At 34.9% G+C, this 17282-nt stretch overlaps 1 protein-coding gene across 1 annotated transcript; it reads right to left on the bottom strand.

The window, feature by feature from the left end:
* Nucleotides 1-6250: 6250 nt before the first annotated feature.
* Nucleotides 6251-7180, bottom strand: LOC147487787 (uncharacterized). Its single transcript, XM_086574142.1, has one exon. It carries the CDS (start codon nucleotides 7178-7180, stop codon nucleotides 6251-6253), a length of 930 nt encoding a protein of 309 aa, XP_086430268.1.
* Nucleotides 7181-17282: the final 10102 nt, after the last annotated feature.

The raw sequence follows: 17282 nt of genomic DNA, 5'->3' as shown, positions 1-17282 counted from the left end.
GTCTCGAGAATCTGACTTTAAAAGACCCAAGTTTTCGTACAATACCAACTTTCTGGAGTATAGGCCAAACAAAATTTTCAAACTTAAAAAGAGTTTTCCAATTTTGTTTGGGGGTGGCGTATTTTGGTATTCATTTCAAATCATGTTGCCACCCTAAGCCTGTCATGTTTATTCCAGTAGAGTTTGTGTTAGTTAGTACGTACCAGTTTAATTGTGCTTCATATTATCATATCATCTTTACAATATTTCTGTTACAAGTATTGCCAATTTTTGCCACGTTTCTATGGTAAATTCTTTCCTTATCTCTTTACACTTTGAGGACAAAGCGTTCGATTGTTTGGGGGTGGGATAGGAACATTTGCAAAAATTAGACACTTTTAGGATGTAAATTACGCACTTTTATTTATAAAATGTTAAAAATTATAAAAATTAGTTAGTTACATAATTTAATTGTGCTATTGAATTGTTTCATGAACCCCCTTCTCTCAAATTGTTTGGGGGTGGTATAGAAACACGATGTAAATGTTAAGCACATATTAGGTTGTATATTACGTATTATTTGTCTTAAAAATAATAAAAATAAAAATAAAAATAAAAATAAAAATAAAAAGTTTATGTTATACACTTAGGAATATTGGTATTGTTTCTTTCTCTATGCTCTTAATAATCTAGAAGTCTCACGTAGCTTTTGCATTAGAATAGTTTTTAGAAACTTAGGTTAATATGTAGGTAATAATCTTTGCATCTATCTATAAATATATTACATGAGTATCTATGATTGTTTGGTAGTAAATTTCTGAAATCTAGGCTAGAGTACTTATTCTACAAATCCTGTGAGAATATAGCCTAAAGCCTTATATGAGTGAAACATTTGAGAAATGACACAAGGGAGAAGTATATTCCGAATAGAGAAATCACACGTCCACTTGCTTGACCACTATACCATGTCCTAAGAGAGAATTTAGGCCCTTTTTGGATCGATATAGCTAGAAATTCTGACCTAAGTATATTTTCCGCTAGTTGCCCCACTGAGCCTTTCATTAGCCTTTCATAAACCACAAATCCTTTACCCTGTTACAAAACAAAACAAAATAAAAAATTCAACCTACCCAATTTAGATAAGTCTGAGAATAGAATGAGGAAGAAAGAAGAAGAGAAAAACCTGTGTAAACAAAAGTTAGTTAATTGCTTCAGAAAATAAAGAAAAGAAGTTTCCATCCAAAAAAAGAAAAATAAAAATAAAAATAAAATAAAAACTCCAAAAAAATAGAATAAAAGGAGTCAAAAGCCAAAAAAAAAAGAAAAAAAAATATGGCTAAGGATGGAAACAAAGTGTAGAAGCAAAAGTAAATAACAAGGTTTTCTAGTTACATAATATGAAGACTCTATTATCTCAGACTTGTCCTTTTTGAATATCCATTTTCTTCATTCTTAAACCATCTCCTAATCCCCGCAACACCTAATAAAGACCTCTAACTCAATTAGGAATAGGTTAGTGGGATAGTAAGTGGCAGATGTGTTTGATCAACTTCGGCTTCCTTGTGTGTCATTGAGATTGTAAGGTAAAGTATGCCCACCGCATTAACTGGAGTAGCAAAACTTGAGTGGAAAAATCAGAGTGATTTTTGTCTTGACTTTTATGTGAGAACCTACTTAAGGACGCTATTCCAAAGTTTCAGAAATGGACCTGTTACTGCATTTCATAGCATTACTCATTTTATATATGTTTATTCGTAGACGATTGATTATTATGCATATATTAGCTTAGGTTTCGACATGATTATTCTGTGTTCATTGCTAGTGAGATGTATAGATAATTGAGACATAAATAAGGAAACAATAGTTTTATTTCTTAGTCGTTGTAGTATAGATGAAGTTTGTGAGTACCTTCACTGGAAAACTCTCACGAGGCTATAACTCGTCCACTAGGGAATTCTTAGTGGTTTAAGGCCTTGTTGCATATGGTCAATGCAATCGCGACTCAAATAAACGCAGAGTAGATAGAACTCCATTTTTGGTCAATTATTCTAATTTCTCATATTTGCTTGAGGACAAGCAAAATGCTGTTTGGGGGTGGTTTGATAAGAGCCCAAAACTGTAGTTTTAACCCCTTAACCATCATACTTTTAGACCAATTATGTGAGTAATAATTAAGAGTTAATACTGATTACGTGTTTTTATGCATTTCAGGCTTCAAAGTCAATTATGTGCAAAAATGTGCCACTTTGATGAGATAAAGGAGCAATGGTTGGTTGCTAAGGAGTTTTGTGATTAAAGGCCAAGATTCAAGAAGACAAAGCCATTCTAAAGCCCGGTCAAAGCTGAAAAGTCAAAGTCAACGCGGGCAGAAACAACACACAAAGTCAACAGAACTTCTGAAGGCCGTATCTTTGGACTCAGACCTCGGAATTGGGTCTACCTTATGTCAAAATGACCGGCTCGAAAAGAGCTTTCCAATAGTCTAAGCCTTGGCCCAATCAGATGAGCAGAAATGGATAAAAAGTCTGTCGAAGCCAACTGCAGCTGAAGAGCCCATTTTGGACTAAAGAAATTAGGTTTTGGGCCGATTTTCCGGCCCAAAACATGGCTCCAAGCCCATGCACGATTTTTGGATCTGAACATATAAAAACAAAAACTTAGCTCTTTGTTAATGGTAGATAGTTAGGTTAGAAAATAAATTAGGTTAGGATAAGAAAAGTAGCCATTAAACCTTAGATCCAGATCTTGTTTTGCATTATTTAGTTTTACATTAATTAATTAGTTTATTTCTTGAGTATTGAATCATTGTTTTTATTGTTCATTAGATTAATAAGTAGTTGTTATTCATTCAATCATATCTTGTTCTTATTGTTCTATTAGATTTATAAAGTTAATTACTTATTCCATAATGACATGTTCTTATTATTGTTCTTGTGTTAGGAATGTTAGTATAGAAATTTCACATCAAATCATTACTCTCACCATTGTTCCTTTTGGTTTGATTAGTTGAATTCAATTTAAGTCTAGACAGTTAAGAGTAGAATGAATCCTTACTCATTATATTGCATGATTATGTTTTGAGAGTAAGAAGAATTGATTTAAACGTAAGAACGGTAGGATTACGTATTAGTGTTGTTAACATTAATATTTAGGATTCTACTATTTTTACGGTTATCAGGTAACTTCCTAACATTTTCTGATTCTTGCACATCGTTTGAAGGCTGAGATGCATGTGAAACTGAAGTAGAAGGCTGTGATGCATGTGAGGCAGAACCAGAAGGTTGAGATGCACTAGGCTGTGGTTGACCTGATACCATTTCAAATGAAATCCTAACATATATTGCAAAATAGTCTATTAGTAGTCTGGCATTGAAAGATATAATCATGAAAGGTGAGAAAGAAGAATAGATAAAAGTATATACACAATTCAATCCAAACAAAAGTATTTCATTACCTTATCATACATACCACCAATTTAATAAACCCCAGAGAGATACATAACAAACAAAATGAATAATAATAATAATATACACAATAGCATACACATTAAAACTGGAAACTTTAAAGCAAAAAATTGTATCATAGTTTGGAAACTACAACAATTACAATCAGGTTAAACAGTTCATCAAAGGCTTCAAATTAGGTTGGTCCTCAAGGGTAGATTGGAAAACAGTTGGTACATCTAGTGAGTCAACTCCACACGTCAATCGCCTCGGTGAATGGATGACTACCGACCAATTAGGATTTTTCAAGTCCTTCGAGTAAAACACTTGACTAGCTTTGGAAGCGAGAATGACCAGCTCATCAAAATACTGATCAACACTTTTCATCTTATTAAGATTGACCAACACCAAATTAGAGTCTGGACAGAGCTTGCAGCCATTGGTCTTGTCCTCCACCCTCACCCAGTTACAATAAAAGACTACTTGTTGAAAGTCTGTATAGTCCAGCTCTAATATTTGTTCAATAACCCCATACCACTTCGTCGATGAATCTACTGGATATTTGTCTTTCCTACTTGACGTAAACGAAGTGATTGCCCCCATACAAACACCACTATCTTGTGTGGCAACTGTTTCATCATGCGACCTAGTAGAAAAGACAAAACCATTGATGCGGTACTTTCTATACGTTTTAGCTTGGTGCAATGGTCCTTCAACTAATCGCCATAAGTCACTCTTGGTGTCGTTTGCAGCCAATAACTGTAAAAAGACAATAGTTAGAAAGCTAATATTACTAACTTCAGATTTCCTATTTAACTAATAGATGAATTAAACAATACCTTGTTATATAACCAGACAATGAAATCTGTTTGTATATGTACTTCTGACTTTGCAACCACTTTTCCTCTACCATGAGATTGTAAGGAGCGGTATTCACTACAAATCGTTCATGCAATTATGCATGAGTATTTTCATGTGGAGTACTAGAGTGGGTTTAGAAACCAAATGTGTCAAAAAAAACACACCTGTAGTAATCATCAAGCTTTTCGACGTCTAGTCGAAACAGGACCCATCTACGTATTTGAATCCATTGTTTAACACTTAGGGTCACAGTCTTACCATCGAGCAAAGGCCTTTCATCACTATACTCACCATCTTCATCCAGAAAGGCCACACATTTCGATTTATGATTTCCATCCCGCGAATTGGGCATATACTCCATAGCATACCTAAATCGATTTCGAAAACAATATACAACTCAAGAATGGACCCCTTCAACATATCGTTTATTCTTTGGGAATATTTTTACACTCTTTCATCGCCCTATTAGAATAAGAAATTTAAGTATACACTTTCAATTTTTAAAATCCAATTATAGAAAAAGCTAGAGAAGATATTAAGGTAAAAGTAATTTACATACCGTTCAAATGGAAACATCCACCTTTGATGCACAGTTCCACAAAGTAGTGCTTCATCAACCAAATGCACCATGAGGTGGATGCTGATATCAAAAAACGATGGTGGAAAATATTTTTCAAGCACGCACAATGCTTATGCAACCATGTACTTGGCTTTTTGGATATGTTGCCGGACTAAGACTTTAGAGCACAACAAGTTGAAGAATAAGCTTATCTGATGAATAACTCTTCGCAGGTCACGATGTTTAGGAAAAACATGTTGAAGCAATACAGGTAGCAAATAACACATAATGACATGATAGTCATGTGATTTCATTACGAGCAAACTAGGTGGATTTAAAGTGACAATGTTGCTCAGATTTGATGAGAAACCAGAAGGAAGCTTCAAGTCCTTCAAAATTTTGTAGAAGTTTAACTTCTCGTCTTTAGTGAAGACAAATGGAGCCTTCGGTTTTATTGGTTTCCCCGTGACTGGGTCTGATTGCATCCATTGACCACTATGAATTTGCATCTTTCTCATATCTTTTCGCGCACCTACTGTATCCTTTGACTTGTCTTTCTTGTCTAGGATGTAATTTAGTAGATGTTCTGTAACATTTTTCTCAGTATGCATCACATCAACAATATGTCGGGATTTATGAGTGGGCCAATAGGGCATATCCCAAAAAATAGACCTTTTATACCAAGCCTCTGTAACTTGAACATCTTCATCATCTACACTATCATCCAAATTCACATCAGATGTGCTTCTTTTGCTACCTGTTGGGATTTTACCCGGCTTATACTTCATATGACTCACCTGCTGCATAACTTTTTCTCCACTTAACCTTAGTGGAGCAATGTTCAACTTTTAGTCTTAAGTCCCAAGTATTTGCCTGACTGAAATGGGTGACCCAACGGAAGAAAGGGGCGATAGTTTGTATAAACAATCTTCTTTGCATGCTCAAGATATATCGATTGAGTGTTATTTGAACAAATCGGACATGCTTTGTAACCATGTGTTATGCAGCCCGCTAAGTTTCCCAAAGCAGGAAAATCATGAATACCCCACAGTAGCATAGCTCTCAAGGTAAAATGCTGTTTTTTATGCATGTCATAAGCTAGCACCCCTTCCTACCACAATTGTTCCAACTCCTCATACAATGGCTGAAGAAAAACGTCGATATCTTGACCCGGTGCCTTCCGCCCAGGTATCAGCAAACACATCATTTGGAACTCTGGTTTCATACATAAAGAAGGGGGGAGATTATAAGGTACCAAGTAAACAGGCCAACAACTGTAGCTAGTGGATTGTATTCCACAGGGATTGAAACCATCAGTTGCAATTCCAAGCCAAACATTACGCCCTTCCTGAGCAAAATCAGGCCAACTCTTTTTACATGTTTTCCACTGGATTGAGTCGATGGGATGTCATATATGATCCCAAGAAGGTGTAGCTCGGTTGTGCCATGTCATTTCATTCGCTATCCATGGGATAGTGTACAACCTCTTGAGCCTTGGAATCAAGGGAAAATGTCTCAAAACTTTCTTCGGTTCTTTTGTTTCTTTCTTACCCATCTTTCCTTCTTTCACTTTGTATCTGGGTGCTTTACACTGACGACATTTTGTTAAATTAGCATCATCTTTCCAGTATAACATATAATTGTTCTCACATGCATCGATACTTGTGGCTTTCATTCCTAGATCTTTCAGCATTACTTTCATTACAGGGTACTTTGATGGCAAAGTGATTCCTTCTGGGAACCATATCCTCAAAAGGGACAAAAGTGTAGACACACTAATTCCCGACCAACCATATTTCTTCTTCAAGTTATTAAGGTCAACAATTGCCAAAAGTGTAGTAACGAGAGCCTCACATGAAGGGTATAGCTTTTGTTCTTCCATTTTCTTGTATTCGTTGTACCTCTTCCCCAAATCAGGTTCAAGAACATGTGGTGGTTCAAAATCCCCCATATGATTTTCTTCATCCTCATTCAAATCACCTTCAACTACTTCATGCACTCCATAAGAAGCATCAACAAAATTTCCCATCCCAAGCCTTTCAGCCTCGGTGTTTTCTTCTTCAATCACTGGCTCCACCACCGGATCCGTACATGGGTTCTCACAATGTAAAACCCATACACGATAATTCTTATCCATCCTGTACCTAATCAAATGTCTAAAGATTGTACCAAACACAAAGCCTTTTCCATTTCGACATTCTCTACAAGGACAATGACACGTGGTCGAGCCGCGGTTGTTCACAGTCGCAAATTGAATGAAATCAGGCACCCCTTGTTTGTACACATCTCCAAATCTGTCCAATTCATTCATCCACTCTTTCTGAATTGGCCGAGACATTCTGCAAAATTAGACATGTGGGGGGTTGAACAAGCACATTGTGTAATCTATCAATTTGATACAACTTAATACACAATCAAACCTTGAATATAGACACAGAGCACTAAGGCTTTTGTGTAAGTCATTGAATCCTAAACTTGACTCCAACTACATCAAAAGTAAGCTCTAAGTCGGTCCAGCGCAGCTGGCCTAGGTAGCAAGCAACACTAGTATTCTCGAAATTCTAGCTAAGTCTATGATATTAAAGGAATAGCTATAAATAGAATTAACTAACTACTTAATTGGTGTGTGCACTACCAATTAACTCCTAGGGATACATAGAACAAGTATACATTGATCCACAATCCTAGTTCTCCTTTAATTAAAGCAAGTAGCACAAAGTGAATTCAAGTAGTAATATTAAACATGTAGAATACAGATCTTTTAGTTTACCATGCATGAGAATACTTTACTTCACCTTAGCAAATTATACGAAAGCTTACCAGTAGCACACCATTTACAAAGAATACTAACAAAGAAAAATTGATTTAATTTGCCGTAACATTGGGCTATACTACCACCTTAGGCAGGCATCCGCTGTCAAACTCTCAATCGACATATCTTTATCTAAGCAACCATATATACTTCATCACTGTTTCACCACTGAACATAAGAAAACTTCAAGCAACAGCAGCTATCAATACTCAATCGACGTCAAATTATGTACCGATGAAAAACTTGAGGAGTCCGTAAATTTAGATTTACCATGCTATTGTGATAGTAGTGACAAGTACATCGACCATTGTGAGGATGACAATGGCGATATTGCTACTCTAGATATGGTGGCCTCTTGTGATGGCATAATTTGTTTACACCATCGTTTAAGCAAGGAGATTTCATTATGGAACCCCGCAACAAACCTATTTACACAAAAATCTAGCATGCTTCATTTTCTAACAACAATGCTACATATACAATTACTTCACCTGTTTCTCACTTGTTATGTAGATAATCTAAAAATAAATTTTCTTCCCCTACATGACTACATGACACTTTTATTGAAAAAAGAGACCTTGATGCATCAAATAGCTTTCAATGAAAATATATACTCTCTACACAAACCATATACACATTTCCCAGTATGTAAATTCTAAACAAAGCAAACACGGCATAATGCAGTCAGTACTATTTAACTTAGCCATCCTAATCAAGCTTTATGAAATGCAATATATCTTATCAATTTCAATGAAAAGTTGATCAAATCAAACAATAACCCATATGCATATATATTCTTTATAAATCAAAGACATAATAACTTTTAAACAACAAAACATACCCCTTGGATTCTCTTTCCAGTAACAGGGCACTTAGGTCCACTAGCCCTCTTCTTAGTCGTCTGCTAAACAAGTTTTCCACCTAATCAAAGTCAGTTCACACTTTTAAACATATGGGTACTCATAAAAATCTAAATAACATCTAAATATCATTTAAAATTAGAATATGAACTAATGAACACCAACACCAAGTGTTCATTAACCAAGAAAACAAGTCCTCAAAACTAATCATCACAACAATACATTTTTTTTGTCGACCAATTTCTAAACCGAACCAAAACCACCACCCGGATTGCAAACTTTTCGAAGTAGTGAAATTCTGTCCGGGTAAAATGGTATCAGTTGGATTATCAAAACTAGACCAAATGGTGACTGACTCATTTCTCAAAGACAAGTTACCTGAGCCATCAAGTGTTCCATTAGAAATGCCTTTATTTGACGTTCTAGATTCCCAAACGAGGCTACTTGAATCGTTAGTTAAACGAAGGTCCCACTAAGTTGGAGTTCAAAATGAGCTGAAGAATCGACAATGCCGAAGTCCCCACTAGCTTTCCATACTGGAATGCCAAAGAAGGATATTGCAGCAGAAAAAGAAGTTGGATTGGTTGAAGATATGGGGATGAAAGTAACAGAGAAAGAATTGTTGGCAGAAGTCCATGAATAAGGTTATAATCGAATGTACAAACTGATAGTTATAGTTCGTTAGATTTAGGATTTGGTTATAAATTATAATCATTTATGTCTAACACAGGAACACCATGAATAAGGTTGTAATCTAAATTATTAAAAGCTGAATTTCTTACAAGAACTCTGACCTCACCTAAACTCTTTGTATGTTTCGAAATTCCCTAAACAGTGCTTTCTCGAGGGTTATGTCTGAAAAGTTCTCCAACGTCACCTTTTAATGTGTCAAAAAACTTCCTGTTCTCAAAATGGTCACAAACTTCGAAACAGACAACCAAACTCTCTACTAAGTAACGGTATAACAACAATATTAACAACTCTTTGTCGTGACGCGATCAAGAGACACCATTCGACATCACTGACACAAATGTCCAAATTCTTAAAAAAAAAAACATAACCATTTCTCACATGCAGTATTTTCCACTTTTAAGGATGCTAATTTCAACTCAAGAATTTCACAAACACCTCAAATTTAAAGTACTAATCAACATGCAAACATAAAATTCAAAATTAGAAAGTTTAGAGTTAGTAAAAACACCATCAAACTCAAACTGACTTCTAATAAGAGTTTCAAAAAATTCATTCAGACTGAAATATCTTAAGCATAAATAATTAACAAACCCATAACTGATCAAACACCTCAAACTACTTTATAAAACGAATCAAAACAATTTCCAACATAATATAACAAATCATGCAAACTCAAATTTACATTTCAGTAACTAAAGTTTCAATATTTATACATGCAAAATCAAACCTTTCTATATGTTATGCAATTTCTCCGAAATCTGACGATATTTCGCCGAAAATTTGACGCTACTCTTCCATGATATGTTACTCCAGCTCAACTCCTCTCTCTATGTGTGAAAAGAAATAGTGCTTCCAAATCAGACCACGTGTTTCGACTTCTTCCCAACTGCAATTGCAGAAGCTAGAAATGTGTCGAAATACAGATTCTTCTTTTATTGAAATTATCGTTGGTTCATTTGACCTTCTGGGTTTTTATTTTCGAAGTGGGGAGAAAATAATGGGGCGTGATGCGGTGGTCAGCGTGTAATAACACTTCTAAATAAAATTTTCAACATCACCTTTTAACCATTTTTTCCGCGGATAATCAGGTATCATCAAATAAAATTTTACAATAATGTACGTACCTCGTGCTTTTCTCTAGATTGGTCTGTAAATAGGATTGGATCTAGATGATAATTAGATCGAGATGATAATATAAAACTGGATTGGATTGAGATGATGATTTTGAGGAAAAAGATTTCAATTTTAGGGTTCTTGAAATGCGGCAGTGAGAGAGAAAGAAAGTTATGTTTTATATTTCGACCAAAATAATAGAGCGTGATTTTTTTTGTTTCCCTCTTTCGCGAAATTTTCAAGTTTTTAGTTTGTAACACTTCTCCAACGCTTTTTAAGTGTTAACAATTAATTCTGAAAAATTCACCCAAATAAAGCAACGCTTTACAACATTGCCAACACTTATTTAACGTTGGTAACTTGCTAACAGTCAATAACTGTTGCAAATAAAAAAAGGTGCATGTTGCAAATATTCTATTATGGTGTAGTGGAACAGTTTAATTTCCATCATTCGTATTTACGTAGTGTTGTAGAAAGAAAAATTGGTATTTTGAAGAAAAGATTTGCATATCTAAGGCACCCCAAATTCCATAATGTCAACATACACACAAAAGTGATCCTTACATGTTGTGGTTTGCAGAACTACTTGCGAGAAGAAGATCCTGATAGTACATTGAGCGACGAGGAGCTTAGCGGGGATGAGGAAGAGGCTAGCCCTACTTTGAATGCTCAAAACAATGAGGTGAATGAAGAATTTCATATTGATATGTGATAAGCACCCAAAACTGTAATATTAAACCCCTTAGAGACATAGCAATTTGGTTAATTATGTGTTTAATAAGCATGAAATAATTAGATTTTCGTACTTTTGTAGGTTTTTGCAGTTAACGTGAAAATAATGGTTAAACCTGTATTAAAGCATGGGAATAGTGTATATATCTGAAGTTTTCCTATTCAGCCCATGTGAAGCTCAACAAAGCTGGACTAAAGCCCAGGACTCAAACATGACATAATCAAGTCAGAACGGGATTACGTGCATAAAAACATCAAACTTCCGAAGCTTATATCTCTTGAACCTAGACTCCAATTTCGGCGAGTAAGGTGCCCAGACGATCAGTATGACAAGCTCTACCTCAGACCAAATTTTGTAGAAATCGACTTGTGGACCCACCAATGGACACAGTACGTGGACCCACTATGTGGGCCCATAAGAAGAGATGAGTCATCAATCATAGAGCAAGTCAAGACAAAAGTGCCAAATTATTGGCACAAATTGACACCTTGTATGTATTAATTACCTTGGCTAGACTTTTTGTGGCAAAATAGTGATAATTTTGGCATGATTAGATTTGAAGATAAGATTGTAATAAATGTGAGTAATTGGTGGGAGGTGGTTCATGTGGGAAATGAGAGAATGCTCTCATATGTATTGAATTTGGAATTGGTAGGATTCATTCCCATTCATGCAAGTTTCATTTTCTATCTAAGCTTTAAGTTTTCTTGTAATAATGTTAATGGAGTAACCTTTGTTCATCAAATAAAAGCTTTTGTCCTTCAAGTAAAAATCAGGTCTTTCATTCTTCTTCTTATATTTTTATCTTAACTTAGCATAACCCATTTGCATAATCATTTACTCCCATGATCATGAGCTAAAACCCTCCAAGGTGGAGGGTTAATGATGCTCATGTGAGGATCAGGCTACGTCTTCTTAGATTCCAGAATCACTGCTTAGGAACTTAGGACTCATTGACATCCTACCCCAAAATGGCAGTGTTCAGCCAAATTCAAAGCCTGGAGCTCAAGATAAACTCGCGTGCGCGACCCAGGTGACACTAGGCCTAGTCGCATGTGCAAGCCATTGTTGATTTCAGACTCCTCTATTTGATAGGTTGATGTAGGAAGAAACTAGGAGTTAAGATGGTATTTCAGAGATGAAATATCAGTTCAACTCCTCATGTTAGTAAGATATGATAGACTTAGAGATGAGTACATCTTGCTAGGGATCGATACTCGAGTCCATTTTCGGGTTTGTCTATGAACCCAAAATGGATTAGAGATGGTAGTGATCATTTTTCTAAAAAAATACATAGTTAGACTTTGCATAAGTAGGATTAATCCTTTATCTTTCTCTCTTTCTTAGTTTTCTCATAAAGTTTTATCAATTACCTTAACTTGTATATTAAGTTGTCTTAGGAAGTTAAAACAAAAAGATCAACACCTTACTCACATAGTTCTCTAAGGTGCTAAAATTTCAGTTGTAACATCATCCTAGTATTAACGTTGGAACGAAACCCTTACTCTAACCATACACATGAAAAAAGTGAGTAAGGAAATCTTGAATATTGGTACATTAATGGTTGTGAAACTTTCATACATATAAAACCATCAAAGTGCTAACATCAAATGGTGACGCTGCCATCCTAAAGACGCAAGGACCATACATTACAAGCCAGAATAGCTCCAATGGGAACCCCCCCTCTCCTACCCTTTCATTTGTCTTGTTTTTTGTAGTTTTCGTTTTTTTTTCTTCACGTTTTCGCTACTGATCTATCTCTTGTAATTTTTTTGTGCTCACATGTACCACAAACTCAGACCTGGAATAGAATCTACACCAATATCTAAGATTAATGTTGAAATTTCAGACGACTTTAGATTTGTTGGATCGCATGCACTAGCTAATAAGTCGCCCATGCAAGTCATACGACTCACGCGCCTTTGTTTCATTCGCGTGCGCTGGGTTTATGCTCTGGATTCCAATCAATTTTTAACAACAGAACCTCCTGTTCTATAGCACTTTAGTGCTGTTCTAAGTTCTTTGCAGCTGTATTGAATTCTTCCAGTACCTTCACGAGTTCGACACGTTCACGTGGGTGAAACGACGGTTTCGGTTCTAAGGCGGAGTTGCGGGACGCTTACAGGTTCTAATTTTTAATATAATATTTGGATAATTCACTTTTCTATATGGATTATTAATTGCATGTTAGGATAGATGTATGGATGAATGTCGTATATACACATGTTCATGTATATATACGTATGAGTGGAATTTGTTTGCATGTTTAGCATATATATACGTATCAGTGGACGTTGTTGCATGATTAGTATCTATTTACATATGAGTGAATTGTCTTGTTCAATAATTTGATTTTGTCATGAAAGAGGTGAATATTCCAACGAGGGTTAAAATCTGAGTTGGGTAAGTTGTTTCTAAGCCCTTCGGGGTGAAGCTGCTCTCTATATGACATTCAAAATCTCACTGAGTATTGACGAAATCAAATTATTATGCAAAACACGGGTAGTTTAGAGTAGTATATTATTCTATATATAATACGTTGCCTGTTTTGTTTTTACGTATGTGTTACGTCCTTGTCTATCAGTATATATATAGACGTATGTAGAATATCTTCGCCTGCTAACATATCTAGATACGTATGAATAGTTTCGATTTGCCTGTTAGCATAAATATACATATACGTAATATATATTTGCCTATTAGCATCCATATACGTATTACTGAGGTATATTTGCCTGTTCGTATAGAAATATATATATAGATGATACATCTTTGCGTATTAGTATATATATATATATATATATATATATATATGAGTAGAATATCTTCACATGCTAACGTCTATAGCTACATCTGAGTGGATTATGTTGCATGATTAGATTTTATATGCCTATTTAGTAACTTAAACATTTCTTAAAAAAAAAAAATCTAATAATAATAATAATAATAATAATAATAATAATAAATATTTTGTGCCTTTATCCTATGCATAAATTTTAAATAACTTTAAAAAAAAAAAATAGTTAGTAATTAAAACAATAATTTCATGTCTTGTGCCTTTATTGTTAGCATAAATTGTAAATAAATATAAACCTAAAAAAAAATAAAATAAAAAATCTCATAAATCATAAACATATTCTAACGGTGTCTAAGAAACTTGAAAGATTGAGGTTCCTTAATTAGGATTGTGCTTGCACGGAAAACCTCCCTCATATCTTTCATGTGACTTGGCTGTTGGTTTATGCACACGTATTCCTAGCTTCACTGCTTGCTTACGTTAGCAGAAGCTTAGGCCTACGTTGTTCACTTCTAATGCTTAAGAAAATAATAAAATTCATGTAATAATAAGTTCCTTTTGTGCATCAGATCTAATTTTATGCTTGCATGAGATTAAGGTCTGGTAATAATAAAGAATTTGAACATATTTATCATAGGAGAAAATATGAAAGGCAATTACGTAAGTTCGTGCCTCAACAAAGTTCTTTATTTGTTAATAAAAATCATCAAAATTCTTTGTCGCCATTAACACCATTTGTTATAGCTGACGAAACTCCACCAGCTGAGAAACCCCTTTCGAACTTCTATACTGCCTTACAAGAAAGACCTTATTTCTGCATCAAACTCAAGGAAATTGCGGGTGATTTTCGAATCCCACCCAACATTTTTGGATTGTTACCTGTTTATCATGGTTTAGACCATGAGAAACCGTACAATCACCTTCGTAGGATTTAGCAAGTAGCCACCACATTTCAACATCCATCCTTTTCTAACGAACAAGTTTTGCTAAGATTGTTTCCTTTCACCGTAGGAGATAAAGCTTCACTTTGGCTAACAGGTCAACAACCACAATCAATTGACACATGGAACAAACTTGTGCAATCTTTCATGGTCAAATTTTACACAGAAGAAAACTACAGAAATGCTTCATAAGATCCAATTCTCTTGCCAACATCCTCATGAATCCTATATGGAAGCATAGAGTCGTTTTACCGATCTTCTTTTAGAATGTCCCTATCATCAACTCGATACCGCTGTCCTTGTTCATTCATTCTTTAACAGACTTTCCGATCATCAAAAAGAAACCCTTGATATAATGAACGACGGTTGCTTCATGGACAAAGGAGCTACTGAGGCATACAATTTTCTTGAAAACAGCCAACGAGAGGTAGCCATTGGGGTAACACTAATTCTTCTAGATCATCTAAGGACACAATTACAAAAGCTACATCTGTCTTTGAGGTAAAACCTAATCCCGAATTAAAAAACCTGATAGAATCCCTGACTAAAAAAGTAGATGCCCTCGCAGTTCAAGTGAATGATCAAAAACCAAAACAAGTCATGAACGTTAACATCTCACCATGTATTCTTTATCTAAGTCCTGACCATCCTAATACTTATTGTCCCTTGTTATATGATCATCTCCCAAATGTGCATTTTATTACCTTTATATTACTTCATTACATCCCTTCTTACATTTAATGAAAAGACAACACATAACTTTTATTGTCTTTTTCAGGTTACATAGAAATTCAGACCTCTTATCATAAAAGTTGCGTCTTAGCACCAATAGGAGCATTAGTCACGCTTATTATGAAGATCAGAAAATGTTATGAAAAAGTGCTGAAAAAGTCAAAGTCAAAGGTCATGGTCAAAGGTTAAAGCCCTCAACTTAGTAGACCAGAGATGGAGGTCCTTAGCACTAAATATGGTATTCTCCAAAACCTATCTTGATCAAGAAGAAATTAAAAGCAAAAGCAAAAAGCAAAAGCATAAAGTGAAGCGTAAGGTTTCTCAAATGTAATAGAGAAGGGCAAATCAGTAAAAAGCATAAAGTAGGGGTATATAACCCAAAAGTTAGGAAGAGAGAATGCACCTAGACTTAATCTAGTGTCATGTAGGATTTATTTTTCTAGTATTTTTTCATTCAAGTTATTTTTACTTTATTGTTCTTCATTTCAATTTTGTTATTTTGCTTTGTTATTCAATTAATCAATCTTCTTTTTTATTGTTATTTCTTTCAATCAATCTTTCATTACATCAATGTTTATGTTTACATCTTTTATTCAACAAGTTTTTTTTGTTCTTCATGTTCTTCATTCAACTACAAACTAAACAAGTCCTAAAAAGAAACTACCTTCATTTCTTCTAAAACTCCCAATAATTTAACTCCAAACAATCTATGGTGAACCTCACTTCCAATCTTTTGAAGACTACCGCAAATATTGCAACTTCAAATGGCTCCGCCGTCATGGATTGATGGAGCAAAGATGAGTGGTTGAGCATCTAAGAAGGAAACATCTTTCTTCACTTATTGTTTTTTTTATTTTTATTTTTGTTGATTTATTTCATTATTTTTAATTACTGACTTACTTTTCTGCAAATCCAGGTTCAAGATCAACATACTGGAGTGGAACTGAAGCTGTAGCTGAAAACCGACACAACTTGGGCGAATTTGACCCGGCGATGATGAGGAATGCGCCAAAGACACGCGGCGTTCATTTTTTTTTCTAGTTCCAGTTGTTTTAAGATGTTTATTTGAACTCCAGACCTGAATTTTGTAATAAAGTAGGATAAATCAATGGAACTTGTTTGTAATAGTTAGAGATAAAAAGAAAAATAAAAAAAAAATAGGAAAAATGGTTTTTGATTGATTTTTGTGGATGAACATGAGTTGAAACTTGGTTGAAGTTGTAAACTTACCAATAGATTAGAGTTTTCATTGCCTTGGGAAGTTTAAGTGTGCGAGGCAAGTCATGAATCATCGCTCGCACACTTTGAATCAACTTGGTAATCAACACTCTAAGTCCATTTAACTCTAGTTAATCAAGATAATCAATCTAAACTAGTTAATCTATTAGATTAGAGTAGTATTAGTTTAGTTTTACGTTTTGGGCCCTTGAAGGCAAAATTGTTTAATTATCAAAAACCTAACTTGTGGGCTTTTTTAAGTGAACTTTTATTGTAATTTAAAATAGGGAAAAAGCTTGAACGGTTGGGCCTAATTTTCAAATCACGTGCCCACCAACGTCGCCTTCTCCTCAAGCAGCGTGTAAGCATGGCTTGAGAGGTAAATTCTAAACCTCCTCGAAGCCCATGTAAGAGGATACCTTGTGTGTTCAAGCATGCTTACGTGATTTTTTGAAATTTAATTTCCACACTCCAATTTATATTCACGCATAAGGTTGAACTCGAGCCACATAACAACCATTGGGAAGTCATTCCCCAATGT

Source organism: Coptis chinensis, chromosome 7 (assembly GCF_015680905.1).
Source record: "Coptis chinensis isolate HL-2020 chromosome 7, ASM1568090v1, whole genome shotgun sequence".
NCBI classification, from domain to species: domain Eukaryota; kingdom Viridiplantae; phylum Streptophyta; class Magnoliopsida; order Ranunculales; family Ranunculaceae; genus Coptis; species Coptis chinensis.
The sequence above is the reverse complement of the archived record's forward strand: the minus strand, read 5'-3'. Positions and strand labels throughout refer to the sequence as shown.